At 40.9% G+C, this 18625-nt stretch overlaps 1 protein-coding gene across 4 annotated transcripts in view; it reads left to right on the top strand.

The window, feature by feature from the left end:
* Kcnq5 (potassium voltage-gated channel, subfamily Q, member 5) overlaps positions 1-18625 on the top strand; it is a 564252-nt gene that overhangs the window by 524656 nt on the left and 20971 nt on the right. For all 4 annotated transcript variants that reach the window (NM_001310477.1, XM_011238368.1, NM_023872.3 and 1 more), the window contains one exon: positions 13838-13946. In NM_001310477.1, coding sequence (NP_001297406.1) covers positions 13838-13946 — 109 coding nt within the window. The remainder of the gene's footprint in view (positions 1-13837; positions 13947-18625) is intronic.

Raw genomic sequence — 18625 nt, 5'->3', positions numbered from 1 at the left:
ACTAAACCTATTGATTAAAAACTGTCTTTGGGGACCACAGACAAGTGCAATATACCCTGAAACAAAGGCTGTATTATAACTAAAACTGTCATTACTGGGTGCAATAGATAGGAATCAGAGGGGTTTCAACTTCTTAATGGAACTCCTGCCTTGGTTTAAGTTTCAATAGTTTTTCCTTTTATTAAAGATTTATATTTGTAGCTGGGCATGGTGGCGCACGCCTTTAATCCCAGCACTCGGGAGGCAGAGGCAGGTGGATTTTCAAGTTTGAGGCCAGCCTGGTCTACAAAGTGAGCTCCAGGACAGCCAAGGCTATACAGAGAAACCCTATCTCGGGGAAAACAAACAAACAAACAAACAAAAAAAAAAAAAAAAAGATTTCTATTTGTTCGTTTGTGTATGCATGCACAGGCAGTTAATACCTGAAGAAGCTAAACACTAGATGGTCTGAAGCTAGAGTTACAGGTAGGTTAAGCCACCCAATGTGGGTAAAGGAACCCAAACTCTGGTCCTTTGGAAGAGCAACAAGCACTCCTAACGTTTAACTGTTTAGCCATCTCTGTAGCCCCTGAAATAATTTTTAAAGATGTGTAAAAAGTATAAATAAAAAATACAGTACAATTTTAAAGAAAAATGCTTTTTCTGTTTTTCTCTTTTCCCTTATTGGCAGTGGCTAAGCTATTATCATGCTGTGATCAGCAGGTTTATGGTACAGACTATATTAATTGTTTTTGAAAACTCTCTAGTGCCTCATATCATCCCTCAAAGCAAAAAGACTCCTTTAATTAAGTGTCAAGAACTATTCCATGAAATTTTGCCAGCATTTCTACTAGCCAGTAATGTTAATTGACAATCTTTAATAGAGGATTTTAGAGAAACTCATATCATAATTAACATAATTTAAGGTGCTGAGAATGTATGAATTATTCACCAATGGCATCTTTGATCTTTAAAAGAAAGTACTCAAATGCAGCAGCTTCTTACATAATAGGGCCGTGTAAATTAGTACTTACACTCATTAGTGTAAATTAGTAATTCTGGATGTTGCTAATTAGCCAGCCTGAGAACAAACACAATAAGAAGTAGCATCACTACTAATCAATGAAATGCAAATCAGAACCACTGTCAGGTAGCACCTCTCTCCTGTCCGCCTGGCTGGTATCAAAAGGACAAAAGATAGCAAGTATCAATGAGAAAGTAAAGAAAAGCAAACAATGCTGTGGTGGGAACGAAAATTATCACAGCCACTATGGAAACCAGTATGAACGTCACCTTAAAAATTAAAAATAGAGGATGGAGAGATGGCTCAGCCATTAGGAGCACTCGCTGTTCTTGCAGAGAACCCAGGTCCAGTTTGTAGCATCCATGTGGCAGCTTCAGGCCACCTGTCAGTCCAGTTCTAGAGCGTCTGATGCCCTTTTGCACAAGTACCAGACATAGAGGTGGTGCATATGCACACAAGTGGGCAAACATTCTAGCACAGTCAATCAATTAATCAATCAATCAATCAATCGACATTTTTAACTAAAAATAGAAGGCTGGGAAATGAAGTCAGTATGTGAGAAGTTACCTGATTCCTCTGCTTATTGCAATATTATTCAAAATAGCCAATTATCAAAACAGTCTATGTATCCAGCCACGGGGAAATTGGGCGTTATGTGCTCTCACCACAGAATGATAATTATACTTGTGTTTTAAGGGACAAAGATTCTTCCCACGTCTTAGGTTTTAGGCAATCTGATTTTTAGTGACACACAGGAGACGATGGAATAAGAGAGCCACCAGCAACCTGCAGAACTAAAGGAAATTCTTACATGTTCTGACCTTGGAGGAAAGGGACCTCTGAGCGTAGCGGGGAAGGGTCTCAAAGCTTAATAGATTAGTGAAGGCACTAGATAAGGTGCAGGCAGTGATTTTGGAACTTTATTGTAGTATCCTAGATTAGGACGATTCCAGAGTAGGAGATTGGCATCTTAGGAACAGATAGGATGAAAGGTGTGGCCACTCCTGTCTAGAGAGTTATCCCAAGTGACCTAACAATTTGCCAATTAGCCAGACCTAACCACCCAAAACACTATGTTGTGAGCAATGAATCACAACAGTGTTATCTCTCAAATTCTTAGAAATAAGTAAAATAAACCAGTAAGATAAAGAAAAAGTCAAATGCTATGAGCCCTTCACAAGGAAATATGATGGCATTCTTTCTTATCTGTCCCATCCTACCCACAGGTTTCTTATGACATTTACATCTCTGTTGTCCCAATCAGTCCGAGCATTATTTTCCTCTTGCCAACGACAATTTAGCTGTTTTTTGCTCTTTGTTCCCTTCTTGGGACACTCCCATGCTTCTAATACAAATTACAATCATTTTAATGTGTCAAAATTTAGCATGTTCTTGTTTTAATCTTCCACTTTTTTTAGATTTATTTATTTTATGTGAGTATACCATCACTGTCTTCAGACACAGCAGAAGAGGGCATCAGATCCCATTACAGATGGTTGTGAGCCATTATGTGGTTGCTGGGAATAGAACTCAGGACCTTTGGAAGAGCAGTCAGTGCTCTTAACCTCCGAGCCATCTCTCCAGCCCCTAGCATGTTCATTATATTAGTATCTTCAGCTTAGTTTTGCCAGGGATCACTTACTTATCCAAGCCCCTACACAATGGCTATAGCCTGTGCTGTCATCGCTACAACAGTGTTTTAGTTTCATCTGCAGCTATGTTTAAAATGTTCTGACACATGAAATGTAGGGTAGACAGGGGTTTATTTAAACTCAGGGTTCCAGATTAAAGCCCACCCATCACTGCCATGAAGTCAAAGAAGTAGAAACTTAAAACAGCTGATCCTATCCATGGGCGAGCACAGAGTATGAGAGGACTGTGAGGCCAAGTGTAGTGCTGATTATATTCAGTCTTTCTCGTGTTAACAAGTTCCCATTTGTTCTTGCATCTAGAAGAGCCCAGGGCTGCCAAGTCCTGAGAGCCTTGAGCTCTCTGAAGTGTAAACCTTGGCCCCTCCATTTTTCCTGTTGTGGGCTGATCCAGGGTTCTCTTTCTGGTGTCAGCGACTTAGTTACCTAGCTTCTCCATCTGCTTCCCACCTCCAAAACTATGTTTCTGCTGCCTTTTCTCAAATGCTCTCTTTTTATAGTTTATCTTTTTTAATTATCTCATCACTGTGTCTTTGTGAGTTCTCAGAGGGAACAGGACTAGATATGTATATTCATTCTGTCACCTTGTCTCACTAATCTCTCTCTCTCTCTCTTTCTCTCTCTCTCTGAGTGTGAGTGTGTGTGTGTGTGTGTGTGTGTGTGTGTGTTAGATCACAATATAAAATGCATTTCTTTGTATGGATAGAACTCAAAAAATCTGAAAAGTACTATAGAACAAGTTAAAAAAAATAAGTCTAGCCAGCTGCTAACCATATTTTTCCTTAATCTAAAAATTCCTTTGTACATTTGAGAGGGGCATTCACAGAAAATTCTAGATTTGGGGGGGGTGGGGGGAGAGAAAGGTAAACTGCATTTTCTCTTATGTTTAGATGTGTTGCTTCATTTTATTGTCTTCAGTACTGTGCTGTTTATCCTGAGTTCTAAGTTTTTCGTTTGCATTAAGAAGTTTATAGCCCTAAACTATAAACTAGGCAACACATACTGTAGGTAATGCCAACTCCATGAATCGGTAGTGTTCTATTGTGCTTACATTTGCCAAGTATGGTATATCTGCTTTGGACATATATATGCATGTATGTAAAGATTCATACATGCTGTTCAAAATGTTAAAGGCAGAGCTTTAATTAAAGTTATTCTTTAAAAACTCAAAAGGTTATTTGATTTTGAAAGTAATATATTCTGTATATAAGAGTAATTGGACTTATTTTCAAATAAAATAATTTCTCTTCTCTTTCAAATTTTTTTCAATAGTGGATTTTTTTTTAGTCTTTAAATTTTATGAATGTATAGTCACAGTTGCAGTTTCCTTGTCACTGTCTTACTCTATAGAAACTCAATGAGATGATTTCCTAACTCTGCATATAAGCTATTTACTCTCATATCAGGGTTTTGGGGTTTACTTAATCATGAATGTAAATAGGAAGATGGTAGATAAGTAGTTAGGTAGTTAGGAAGATGATAGATGGATAGAGAGAGAGAGAGAGAGAGAGAGAGAGAGAGAGAGAGAGATAAGCACAATAGATGATGAAACCATAAGAATAATATCAAGAAATCAGCTAAATGGATAAGAAGTCCTGCTGTCATGAAGCTCACTATGTATTAAATAAAAGGACTTCTAAACAACTAGAAATAATATGATGTAGTAATCACTACACTAAGGGCGTAGTTGCAATGGTAGAGCACTTACCTGATATGTGCTAAGTCTTAGTTCACCCAGAAACTACACAATGCAAAGACAAAAACCACCCAGCAAGAAGTATGTGTAGCCAGTAAAGGAAGAACATGGTTAATCCATTCCATGAATCCCCAGTGTATTTCCTAGGGGTAGCAGGTGCCTGAAGGGCTTGCCACTGCAGCTCTGTATCTGAGGCTCTGAACTTGCAGCACATTCTCTCCACACCCCATGCTGTTTGCTTAGGACAACTGAAAATAAAAATAACTGCTAGATTGCAAAACACAATTACAGTTTTCCAAGTGGCACAAGTTGCATGTGTGCCAAACCTTAAACAGTTTCTTCTGCTTATTCTGAGGTTCACCTCATTTGAGCATTCCCTGCCCATGCACTTTACAATCTTTCCACTGGAAATCAAGCATGCAGAAACCATCAGCCAAGTAAGAAAGGGGGGAAAAAAGAGATGATGGAGGGTATGTGTACAGCACACCTTGAAGAGTATCCATAGGTGACGTCTATGCAGCACCTGGCAGAACTGGGTCATCTGGTATATCTAGAGCATGGGATGGAAAGACCATAAAACAATAAGGTAAAGCCGGAGCCCTCAGAAGAAATTTCTCTTACATGGCAACCAGAGATGCTTAATTTCAATCTGTTAAGAAATTGACTTTGACAGAAAGCACCAGCTGATGCAGAAGAAATGTGATTAGAGCAGAATATGCCAAATTTTAATAAGATTTGCCTCAAAGGTTTTGAAGCAAATTTTTTTCTTATACTTTATGATTTAATTTAAAATGCAGGGAAGAAAAATGGGAAGACGTTATTCTCTAACAGGTAGAGTGCTAACACTAGATGGGACGAATGAGTTCTGGTGATTCAGGGCTCGATCTAGTGACTATGGATACTATTAAGGCTCTGTAACCCAAGGATTACAGGGAGATAGTTAAGACCAGAGCTGAGATGGAGATTATGCCTGCATGAAATCCCAGATGGACCATGAGAGAAACTCTTGGTACAAAGCACCAGGACAGCATCAATGATTTGGAGACTTAACCCTGTTGTACCTTCTGTATAGGGTTGAATACAACTCTACAAAATGTTGAGGAAGTATATGGAACTGTGAAGTGTTAGAGTTGATAGTTATTCATGCCTACAGTACGTGACATTGAACGTGGAGGCTTACTGCAAATAAGGTGTAGCAAAATTTGGTGTAACTACTGGAAGCCAGGTTATAGGCCAGATGAACTCCTTCTTACACAGGTATGCTCATGTTATATGATCAATGGACATACTATGTCAGTCCCTATCAAGTTGGATATTTTTGACACATCTACAGAAAACAAAGCTGGAACTGCTTACTAATAAGATGTTGACATTACTTCCCATATCCTGTATAATCAAGAAATTATAAATAAAATAAGAATTATATTCTTCTGGATGGGACATAAACATTAAATGCAAGTCTTACATAAAATCTACCTGTTGTCATGCAAAATTATATTTGACTTACTGCTTAAACATGGACTTCAAATTCTATTTAAGTGGGAGCTATAGCAAAATCTGGAGCATCTGGGTTTCCCGTTTTCTAAGGATTACTGTGATGCCCAGGGCACTACTGAGGTGGAAGAGGGAAATGTTCTTAAATAGTTCTCTGTGACCTGCGTATTCAAGAGTACCCACATTGACATGGGTCTGAGGCCGGCAGTTGTTGTAGCCTGTGATGGACAAGCTATGGCTGAGATAGACTGGCATACTCCGACACCCACATTCCACAGCTGCCATGATTGTTCTGTCATCTGTCACTCCTGCTGCTCAGGGTGCTGTGTTCTGGGTTGTTCTTCAGTGTTTACTAACAGTGTAATCTCTGTTGTTCAAAGTCTAGAATAATTACTTCCAGGGTAGTTTTGCTGAATTACTGCCTTTTCTTCCCTCCTTCCTTCCTTCCTTCCTTCCTTCCTTCCTTCCTTCCTTCCTTTCTTTCTTTCTTTCTCTCTTTCTTCCTTTCTTTCTTTTTTCTTTATTGGATAGCAAAAACAATTGCTACAACTTGATGCACACAAAAAAATTTTTTTTTTACATTTTGAACATCCAGATCTGTCTCTTTTTTTTTTTTCAAGAAAGGTTTGTGGAGGCTGGAGATGTCCACTCAGTACATTCTTGGCACACAGGAAACCCTGGGTTCTATCCCCAGCACTACATAACCCAGATACTGTAGCTCATGCCTTTAATCCTAGAGGTTATTAGGGAGATAAAAGCAAGAGATGAGAAAGTTAAGGTCATATTCATCTACAATAGCAAGTTCAAGGACATAGGAGAATATATGAAACATAGTCTAAGAACAGAAAGGGAAGAAAATGGGAGGGAGGGAGGAAGGGAGGGAGGGAGGAAGGGAAGGGAGGGGGAAGAGAGAGAGGGAGGAAAGAAGATGGAAAGATAGTCTACAAACTGTAGTACTGTAAGTTCTGTTTAAATTGTGAAGTGTATTTTTTTTTCTAAGACAATTAGAATATTGAACTTCGCCTGTAGTAAAGCATAAAGCCTTTAATTTGTACAGAGCACAGAACTTAGCCTGTCTCCAAATTACTCATCACAATGAACATTTAATTTAATGTTTTGAAATGTTTTCATAAACCAGTGTTTTTAAAAATTAGTCCTCACATGGTGTACACTCACTGATAAGTGGATATTAGCCAAAAAGCTCAGAATACCCAAGAAGCTCAAGAAGAAGGAAGACAAAAGTGTGGATACTTCGGTCATTCTTAAAAGGGGGAACAAAATACCCATGGGAGGAGTTACAGAGACAAAGTGTGGAGCAGAGACTGAAGGAAAGGCCATCCAGAGACTGCCCCACATGGGGATCTATCACATAAACAGTCACCAAACCCAGACACTATAGTGGATGCCAGCAAGTGCTTGCTGAGAGGAGCCTGATATAGCTGCCTTCTGAGGGGCTCTACCAGTGCCTGACAAGTACAGAGGTGGATGCTCTCAGCCAACCATTGGACTGAGCACAGGGTCCCCAATAGAGGAACTAGAGAAAAGTCCCAAGGAGCTGAAGGGGTTTGCAGCCCCATAGGAGGAACAACAATATGAACCAGCCAGTACCCCCTGAGCTCCCAGGGACTAAAGCACCAACCAAAGAGTACACATGGAGGGACTCATGGCTCGAGCTGCATATGTAGCAAAGGATGCCCTTGTCAGTCATCAATAGGAGGAGAGGCCCTTGGTCCTGTAAGGCTCTATGACCCCTGTAGGGGAATGCCAGGGCCAGGAAGTGGGAGTGGGGGGGTTAGTGAATGGGGGTGGGGAGGATAGGAGGCTTTCAGAGGGGAAACCAGGAAAGGGGATAACATTTGAAGTATAAATAAAAATATATATAATAAAAATTAAAATTTAAAAAATAAAAAATTACTCCTCAACGAAATCTGTTGCAAGACTTGGCATAGTGGCACGTGTCTAGGCATGTGAATCTCTTTTAAGGCCGACCTGGTCTTCAAAGCAAGTCCCAGAACAGCCAGGGCTGTTACACAGAGACACCCTTTCTCAAAAAGAAAAAAGAAAGAAAGAAAGAAAGAAAGAAAGAAAGAAAGAAAGAAAGAAAGAGAAAGAAAAGAAAGAAAGAAAGAAAGAAAGAAGGGAGGGAGGGAGGGAGGGAGGGAGGAAGGAAGGAAGGAAGGAAGGAAGGAAGGAAGGAAGGAAGGAAGGAAGGAAGGAAGGGGGTAATAAGAAAGATTTGTTTTGCAATTTGATGGATGTCATTTACTTTCAGACATTTATTTACATTTCCACCACATTTATTCTTATATTTGTTTTATGGAGGACATTGCACAGCTGCCATGGCATGTGTGTAAAGGTCAGAGGACAACTTGTAAGAGTCATTCTCTCTTTCTACCATGTGGGTTCCAGGAATCGAACTCAGGTCATCAAGCCTGGCAGCAACCTCTGCCTACCACACCAACCCATGACATCATTTCTTTTCAGGCATTAACTCAAATATACACCTGTCTTTTCTTAACTTCTTGTCATTTAAGAATTCTGTACATGTGTATAATTTTTTTAATCAAATCCACCCCATTCTTTCCCTTCTGGTTATATTTTTTTTACTATACACTATACTGTCTAATGGATGAATTTTTCATCATCACACCCTGCCAATATAACTACAAAATCATCTTTTACCATCCAAATGAGCCCAAACTGTGAGCTCTAATTTTGTTGGTGCCCTAACTTCTCTTTGAAACACCGAAGAGGTGCATCTTGACAGTTAGGCTTAACATTGTGATGCAGTGTATATTATCATTTCACAAAGCACTGATTATTTAAATTAGGTGTACTTTTATTCTTTTGTATGCCATCAGTAGTTGATTTAAAAAAATAGTTCTGGGGGGAAAATGTAAGCTAGACAGTGGTAGCAAATCTCTGAGCTCACAGACAGCAAGGGCTACACAGAGAAACCTGGAGAGAGAGGGGGGGAGGGAGGGAGGGAGGGAGGGAGGGAGGGAGGGAGGGAGGGAGGGAGGGAGGGAGGGAGGGAAGAGGTGGAAAGCTTCAGGTGATGATGCTGAATTCTCTGATTTGATCATGTTCCATCATGTACATGAATACAAAATCATATCGTGCTGGCTCTGGTGTGCATGGTTTAGGCAGGAAGATCAAGAACTCACATGTAGGTATGCAACATAACAAGATGTTGACTCAATAACGGAGACCAAAAACGTCATGTTGTACCTCCCTGTCTTAGTTAGGGTTTTACTGCTGTGAACAGACACCATGACCAAGGCAAGTCTTATAAAAAAACAACATTTAATTGGGGCTGGCTTACAGGTTGAGAGGTTCAGTCCATTATCATCAAGGTGGGAGCATGGCAGTATCCAGGCAGGCATGGTGCAGGAGATGGTGAGAGTTCTATGTCTTCGTCCAAAGGCTGCCAGTGGAAGACTGACTTCCAGGCAACTAGGGTGAGGATCTTATACCCACACCCACAGTGACACACCCTTTCCAACCAGGTCACACCTATTCCAACAAGGCCACACCTTCAGATGGTGCCACTCCCTGGTCCAAGGATATACAAACCATCACACTCCCTAACGCATACCAATATTATGTGGTCAGGCAAAGAATGAAATTGATAAAGGATAAGTTTTAACAAGCATGTGTTAATGTTATTATGGGAGAAAGGTAGAGTTAAAATTAGTATTTGAAAAGAGATAAGTCTAGGCCAAACATTATATGATCTGTTTCCTGGGTTGGCTATTTGTTTGTGCCTAAGGGACCCAGCCAATCTGTTGGTAACTTCGAAGCAGCTAGCACAGGACTGAAAAAGGGGCCAAGCCAAGGACATAGAGAAATAGGATTATGTTACTGCTCCAGGGCCCAATATGTCACTCTGAACTCTACTCAGATCAAAGACATTATCCTTGGCTTAGCACATGTCTAACGTGAACCTTCTAAATTTAGGAAGATATTTAAGGTGCTGTGAGATGCTAGTGGGTGAGAGAGCAACTTTAACCCAATAAGCGGCAGAGGAAGGAATCTTTGGAGAATATACCGTGACTCATGACAGACTGTAACAAATTGGTCGTCACTACCATTAATGGTGGCTATTTCAATGTGTGTTCCCTGTGGCCCAGTGACAGATGGCTTTTGTATGTTTCCTTTCTATATGTACACTGGGATCTCTCACACTCTTACTGTAAAAAATGTACCACAATCCTGGTTGCTTTGACATTTTGAATCTTTGAAAAAAGAAATTATTTCCTTCATTCTAAACTCACCTTTGTTTTTTGAATGCTCTGTATGTCAAAAGCTATATGTTGTAAGTGGCCAGCGAAACCTTAGTTCATTCTCTAACTTTCCTTTCCCCAAACTATGTCAATTTTAGGAGTTAGGAAAAACATCTTTTAATTTCTTAAGGAACTGATAAGTGTGTGTGTGTGTGTGTGTGTGTGTGTGTGTGTGTGTGTGTGTGTGTGTGAATCCACATACCCAAAAGTGGTGCTGGTGCATGTAGAAGTCAGAGGACAGCCACAGGTGTCAACCCTGAACTATGAGTCCCACAATTAAGTATCCTAAGTATGATAGACATATTGATATTGTTTGTATTTTGCAGGTTTTTCAAATCAAGCTTTGTGGGTACTATTACACTGTGTGTCCGGCCGTCTGGCATGGTAACTTCTAGGGATTCTCCTGTCTCTACCCCTTACCTCTCAGTGGGAGCACTGGGATTCTGTACGAGTTCTCAAGATACACACTCAGCTACTCACAACACCGTTGCCATCTTCCCTGGCCCGATCTTAAGTTTTAATAGCTATAAAAACTTGTTCCGAGTTATGTTTTTACTACCAATGCCAATTTTAATGAGTGATTTGGTTTGGATTGAATTTTGTTTTTTCCAGGCAGCATTTTTCTGGCTGTTCTGGAACTCACGGTGTACTCCAGACTGACCTGGAACTCACAGAGGCCTGCCTCTGCCTCTGCCTCCCAAATGCTGAGAGTAAAAGCGTGTACCACCGCTGCCCTGTGAGATTTTTTTTTTCCCAAATGTTTATTCTAGGTTTTTCTAAATCTAAATGGAGGGTAACAACTTCAGAATATATCAATACTAATTATCAAATTAATAAGAAATGGGACTAAGGATACAGTTCAGAGACGGAATGCCCACCTGGTATGATCAAGGTCCTGGCCCACCAATAACAAAACACAGAACACCAAAAAAGAAAGGGAGGGCAGGAGGGCAGGAGGGAGGGAGGGAGGGAAGGAAGGGAGGGAGGGAGGGAGGGAGGGAGGGAGGGAGGGAGGGAGGGAGGGAGGGAGGGAGGGAAGAGAAGGAATGTTAAGGAGAAAAGAAAAAAACAGAAAAGCATTGCACAAATGAAAACAGTTGTATTTTATACTCCTTTTTCTGTGCCAGAGATGAACAGCACAAGGTGGGAAGATTGTCCAAAGCAAGAGGCATTTGGAGCACCTTATTTGACTGACATTTGGATACAATGGCTAGGCTTTGTCCAGATATGTTTGAGAATCTCATGAATCTACCAAAATTCCACAGCCTAGCCCGTGAGGGGAGAGCAGAGATCCAGCCTCCATTGATGATCGTCCATCCCCAGCTGCTCAATAGTCATAGAGGGCTCTAAGTTGTTAGGAACCATAAGAGTTATAATGAATTATTAACAATATTAGAAAGAAACTTGATATCCCAAGATATGAATGAGGCAAAATAATGTTGTCTTTCTCATTTTGGGGGGCTTTGGAATAAGGATGAGAATAACATCTAAGTTAGCACCCTAGCCCCACACTCACCAGCAGACATATGTTGGGTGTTTATTTGCTCTAACAAAACCTACCAAAACAGCAGAAATGAGGGCTGATGAGGTAGCTACACCAATAAAGGTTGCTTGCTGCCAAACTTATCACCCGAGTTTGATCCCCAAAACCTTCATAACAGAATGAAAGAATCAACTCCCACAGTTTGTCCTCTGGACTTCACATACATGTTGTGGCACATACCTGTACACTCAGACACTCACTAAATAAATGAAATCTACAAAGCAGACATGATTGTTGAATTTGTACCTGAATCTTTGAGTTATAAAATGGTATGATAAATCTGCCCAGTAAGACACATCTGAATATAAATACTGTTAGTATCTGGCTCTCTTTTTAGTCTAGATTTCTTCCCACCAAGGTAGTTTGACCATGTGTCTTCTTGATATCTAGGCTAGGGGTGAAGAAGTACAGCAGTAATCCAAGAGATCACTGTCATTTGATCACTTGATGGAGTTTCAGTTCCATTTTGAGTCAGCCGTGAGCACTGGTTTCACTATCTGCACCTTGTGGTAATTGTGACAATCCCCATGTACTGTCCTGTGACAATCCCCATGCACTGTTCTGGGACAATTCCCATGTACTGTTCCAGGAGGGGGAAATCAAGAATGCAGTCCCCAAGGGGCTCCAGGAGATGGTCTATTCTACTCACATATATTCTGGGATCGCTGAGTGGTCTCAATGGGGGAAAAACAACATGCAGTTGGAAGGTGGCAGGGAGTGGCAGAATAGTGAGTGAATCAAGGAAAAATTGGGATAGAAGAAATAGGATATTTGATATTAGGATAGAAGAAATGTCATATTTGACCAAAACACATCTAATGTCTGTAAAAGTGTTCTCAAATAATAGCATTTTTATTTACAAACAAATGACCCTGCATCCTATGCTGTTTAATATAAGGCTGTTCTACCATTTCAAGAGGTCATCAATATGGGAATTGTTATATCTACTCTCCCTATGTCCTCTCCTATGTCCATGGTTTTCTGAAACGTACCCCCCATTGAGACCACTCAGCGATCCCAGAATATATGTGAGTAATACCTTTCACTAGAGTTCAGATGAGACGAAGCAGTCACATGCCTCAATTTTGAAGCAGAGTAACAAATGCTCCCAAAAATTCTACACTGGAAGCCCTGAGGAGTGTGATCTGATACTGCCTCTGAGGAGCTAGTATCTGTGCAGCTCAGAGGATGCCGGTCTCAGCCGTCAGTCAGTCAGTTTATATGTGTTACCTGTCTGTCTTCTCTTTCCCTTGTATACTCTTCCTAGAAGCTCCCTCATATATACGCATCCAGAGCTCCTATAAGATATAAAGTACCGCACCACACAGCCAAGGTAACTAGACTGCTCCAAGCTGGAACTTCAAGACAATGCGCTCTGTGCACATAGTCATATGAAAGGAATAGTACTACAGAAGGGAAGCCAGAGGCCAAGAGAGCAGGCAAAAGGGACACATGGGAAGAGGTCCGAAGAACAGCTCTGGATTTATCACTTTAGTCTTCCTATGTCCTTAGAGAAGTTTCATAGCCTTCTGTGCCTTACTCCCACACTGCGAACAGCCAGGAGTAATAATAGACGCACATTCCCAAATGTTACAATTAACCAAAAACTTAATCTAATTGGTTTATACGGAACTGATTTTCATATGCAAACCGCTCTTCCTTTAGCTGTGGTTGTATCTGCTTAAGCAAGCGCTCTCACCACCCCACCATTGCCAGGCCAGCAAGCAATAAGTAGTCAACCTTCTCCGGTCTGCTGCTTATAAAGTAAGTGGTTCAGCAACAGAGCTAATGAGGTCAGTGTCGTGGGATCTCAGCTCTGTATAGGCAGACTAATGAATTTAAGTGTCCAAAGACAGTTTCCTCAACTCTAAACAACTGCAATTTAAATAACACCTATTAGCTTTCAACAACCAGCGCAAAAAGTATGAGCAGATCGACACAAATTTGTCACCACCATCCTCCAGGTGGAGAACAACTTGGGGGAAAATGTTCCTGTCAAATCATCAAGGACAGGGATGAATTTTTAGGATTTGGCAACATCAATGGCTGGGTTTCTACCTCATCAGCTGATTAAATGCTCAGTCTGCAAGGGCCCCCATCTCTCCAGGGTGAGACAAACAACCCAGTATGTCCTAACCAGAAGCTGGTGGTGTTTGTCTCTTGCAGCCGACACAGCCCTTGGCATTGATGATGTGTATGATGAGAAAGGATGCCAGTGTGACGTCTCTGTGGAGGACCTCACCCCACCACTTAAAACCGTCATCCGAGCAATCAGGTGGGTAAAACCCATGAACAAAACTGTGCGTCTGGCTTATCTCTGATTCTTTGAATTACTGTGGAGCTGTTTGGTTTTCTCTCTCTCTCTCTCTCTTTTCCCAACCAAATAAGTTTCCTGGAATAACTATTTCCCCTTGGTGTGTTCACCCACACACCTCTTAACTCACTAAGTAATTTTTTTCTTCATAAGGAACTGTACTAGCTGCAACATGAAATATGTTAAAAGGTAGGTGGGATTTGAAAAGCTAAGCAACCAGATAAATTGTGTAAGAGTGAGTGTACTGTCTTATATTTGTCGCTTTAGAGACATTTGGTTTATTGATGTAACTAGAACTATATTTTTCTTAATTATTTTATGCCTTTTATTCAATAATATATGTTCTATATTTTGTACCAAAAGAAAACCCCTCTAGGCTATTTGAAATAAGGCTGAGCTCTGACTATGGGAAACCTGAGGTACTGTGCAGTGACTCTTCCCATTCTGAAAAGTAATTGCTCATACACAGGGACTCTTAATCTGGTCCCTGTACAATGGCAAAGAGCTAAGAGAGAACCCATAACAACTCCAGCTCATATCTGTGCAATTAATTGCTTGCTTATAGTCTAAGTTGGTCATTTAGCATGATGTTACATGTGCCTTTGTGATTTCATTGGGAAATATTGGGCAAGCAGAAATTAGTTCCCAGTAAATGCTTGTGGTGATAAAGAAAACCATAAAATGTTATGAAAATGTAAGTGCTTTCAGAAGATGCTTAAATGATATGTATCGCCAGTTGATACTAAGTGCAGTAAAGGTGAATTGCCCTACAAAAGGGAGATTCCTATTAGTCCTGGATGGTCATAGGTTATGCCTCACATCATGTTGTAACTGTAGAAAGTACCTTCAGACTTCCTCAGTGGGTACCAGTTTGAGCAACCAGTTAAATAGTCATCATATATCCATGGACAACCTAGGGAGATTGTGAATCTGAGGTCAGCCTAGACTACATAGGAAAACTTTGCAGAAGAGAGAGAGAGAGAGAGAGAGAGAGAGAGACAGAGACAGAGACAGAGACAGAGACAGAGACAGAGACAGAGACAGAGACCTACATATATATCTAAGTCAATTAAAGGGACTACCCATTGAGGTTAAAAACACTGGCTACTCTTCCAGGGGACCCATTTGATTCTCAGTACCCACATAGCTGCTCACTGTAATTTCAGTTGCAATGGATCCAATGCCATCTTCTAGCCTCCCCACTCAGGCACAAGGCACTTATATACAGCACAGAAAAACACGCAGGCAAAGCACCTATACATGTACTGGCTGGTTTTGTGTGTCAACTTGACACAAGCTGGAGTTATCACAGAGGAAGGAGCCTCCCTTTAGGAAATGCCTCCATGAGATCCAGCTGTAAGGCATTTTCTCAATTCGTGATCAAGGGTGCGAGGGCCCAGCCCATTGTGGGTAGTGTCATGCCTGGGCTGGTAGCCCTGGGTTCTATAAGAAAAAGAAAAACTGAGCAAGCCAGGGGAAGCAAGCCAGAAAGTAAAATCCCTCCGTGGTCTCTACATCAGCTCCTGCTTCCTGACCTGCTTGAGTTCCAGTCCTGACTTCCTTGGTGATGAACAGCAAAGTGGAAGTATAAGCTAAATAAACCCTTCCCTCCCCAACATGCTTCTTGGTCATGATGTTTTGCACAAGCATACAAACCTTGACTATAAGACAACACACCACTGTCCAATACTGTAACTACTTGTTTTTAAAAGAATATGTAAATTTGAATTAATTAAAATATAGAAGACAATTTAAAATTCAGGTTGCTCAGCTGGCTCAGTTACACAATACAGACTTCAAATGTTTAGTGGCCATGGGCACCCATAGCTAGTGACAACCATATTAAACCGAAAAAAAAAAAAAAAAAAAAAAGAGCCAGCAACATTCTATCATCACAGGAAGCTGAACTGAACAGTACTGCTCTGAAAGCCACCTTTAGATTTTTTACATGCATTGACTATTTCCGTTAGGAGAGTTAGTCCACAAATCCATCTGACTTGCAACACGTGCATTAAATCTTATCTAGTAGAGGCAGATCCGTCATCTTTAATACAGTTTGCGGCATTTCCACAGACCTTCTGAAACTCTCCCTGTCTGCTTCACAGCCTGTAATAAAAGGATCGTGGGCTGCAAAACCAGGAACGAGATTGGTCTATTCTGCTGCCTTAAGCAGTTTAGCAACAGTTTGAGACTTACTTTGCCTTTCCTGAAATCAGCTGACGTTCATAAAGTCTTTTGCAGAATTCCGTTGTTTTTCAGAGCTCTTTCTCAGTCCCTCCCCATCCCCCTACTCCCACTCCCTTTTTTCTTTCTGTTGACTGGTCAGGATTTTATATTTTTTAATTTACTTATGTATTTTTATGTATATGAATTTTCCATCTGCTTATATGCTTGCATGCTGCAAGCAGGCATCAGCTCTCATTATATATGGTTTTGAGCCAGTCACTGTGTGGTTGCTTAGAATTGAACTCAAGACCTCTGGAAGAACAGCCAATGTTCTTAACCACTGACCTATCTCTCCAACCTAGGATTTTGTATTTTTGTTTGGGTTTTGTTTGCTTTTTTTAGGACGAGGTCTCATGTTGCTCAGAATAGTCACAAAGACAAACATACTATGTAGCCAAGGCTAGTCTTAAACGCCTGATCCTCCTGCTTCTAACTCCCTACGTCTGACATTTCAAGTGTTTGCCACCACACCTAGCTTGGTTCTTATTTGTACATGGGGGTTGTTTGTATGTAACTGTATGGTGTAAGACGGAATCTGTGCACACCAGTACACGTGTACAAAAGCCAGGGGGAAGATGTCATGTGTCCTGCTCTATCACTACCGTGAGACAGGGTCTCTCTCTTTTTTTTTTTTTTTTTTTTCCGAGACAGGGTTTCATGTCTCTGTATAGCCCTGGCTGTCCTGGAACTCACTTTGTAGACCAGGCTGGCCTCGAACTCAGAAATTCGCCTGCCTCTGCCTCCTGAGAGCTGGGATTAAAGGCGTGCGCCACCACGCCCGGCTGAGACAGGGTCTCTTATTAAATCTGGAGCTCATCCCATTGTTGTTAGACTCTCTGGTCAACAGACCCCAGCAGTTCTCATGTCTTTCCTTCAACCCACCTCCTGCTGTTGCAGCTACAGCTGGTACAGAAACACCCAGCTTAGCTGCTGGGATCCGAACTCTGGTCCTCAGCTTGGGCAACCGTTCTTACCTACTGAACCATCTCCTCTGCGCTAAGCTCTTATTTTTAGCTGAACTTCATGATTTAGGTGTCTACTGTGTGTGTGTGTCTGTCTGTCCGTCTGTGTGTCTGTGTGTATTTTGAGGCTCTTGGTGAGGATAAATGGGGGATATTTTTCTTCCCTATTTTCTGATTCTGCCTGGAGTTGTTGAAATCATTCCTAAGTTCCATTTAAAATAATTAAATAATATAAGAAGTTAAAAGCCATGACACTGAAGGGTTTAAACATGAAATTATTCATCCATGAAGCACGTAACTTAAGGATACTTGATTTAGGAACTGAAGAAATGCTTAGCAGTTAAGAGCACATACTATTCTTACAGAGAACCCAGGTTCATTTCCTAGCATATCAGGCGACTTGCAATGGCCTATCACTCTAGCTCCAAGGGGTCTGACACTCTCTCTCCTCTGGACTCCATGGCACTGCACATGCAAGGGCGCACGTGCACACACACACACACACACACACACACACACACACAGTTTAAAATAAAACTATTTTTGTAAGACACATAATTTGATGACCACTCAATACTACTATTTCTGCAAAGAAATTTGCAGATATTTGTCCCTAAATCTTATGCAAAGGTACTTTTCTGGTGAAGTATTAATTGCATAAATAAGTTCAAAATCAGCTGGCTAAGAAGCCTGCCAAACATTCTCACATCTTTCAACTCACCTGAAATGGTGTTTTATGTGTTTATTACTAACTCTGAGCATGCACCAACCATTATCTATCTCTAAACAACTTTACCTTGACATTTTCCTTGTCAAAAATTCTTATATGTTAGAATATTTAATATAAATACTCTTTTGTATCCCAGAAACTCTTAGTTTTTCCTAAAAGACAAGTTTAGGCCAGGCAGTGGTGGCACACATCTTTAATCCCAGCACTCAGGAGGTAGAGCTAGGCAGATCTCTGAGTTTGAGGCCAGCCTGGTCTACGTAGAAAGTTCCAGGACAGCCAAAGCTACACAGAGAAACCCTGTCTTAATGGAACCAGTGATTTTATGATTGATTTATTAATGAAACAAAAGGAAAAACTGTAAATAAATGCCCTTGACATTGTCTTCCAACATGCAGAGAATCTGATCATTCAGGAGTTTCTTTTAAAAAAAAAGATTCATCTATTTATTATATGTAAGTACACTGTAGCTGTCTTCAGACACAGCAGAAGAGGGCATCAGATCTCACTAAGGATGGTTGGGAGCCACCTTGTGGTTGCTGGGATTTTAACTCAGGACCTTCAGAAGAGCAGTCAATGCTCTTAACTGCTGAGCCATCTCTCCAGCCCATTCAGGAGTTTCTTAAGTCAAGTTACAGTTATATCTCATGCTTGTATTGATATTACAATCACTATAGAAGTATGAGTCAGGGCCCAGTGACATGTCTCTGTGGTTAAGAGCCTTC

This window comes from Mus musculus, chromosome 1 (assembly GCF_000001635.26).
Source record: "Mus musculus strain C57BL/6J chromosome 1, GRCm38.p6 C57BL/6J".
Classification (NCBI taxonomy): Eukaryota; Metazoa; Chordata; class Mammalia; order Rodentia; family Muridae; genus Mus; species Mus musculus.
Note: the sequence above shows the minus strand (reverse complement) of the source record. Positions and strands in the feature narration are given on the sequence as shown.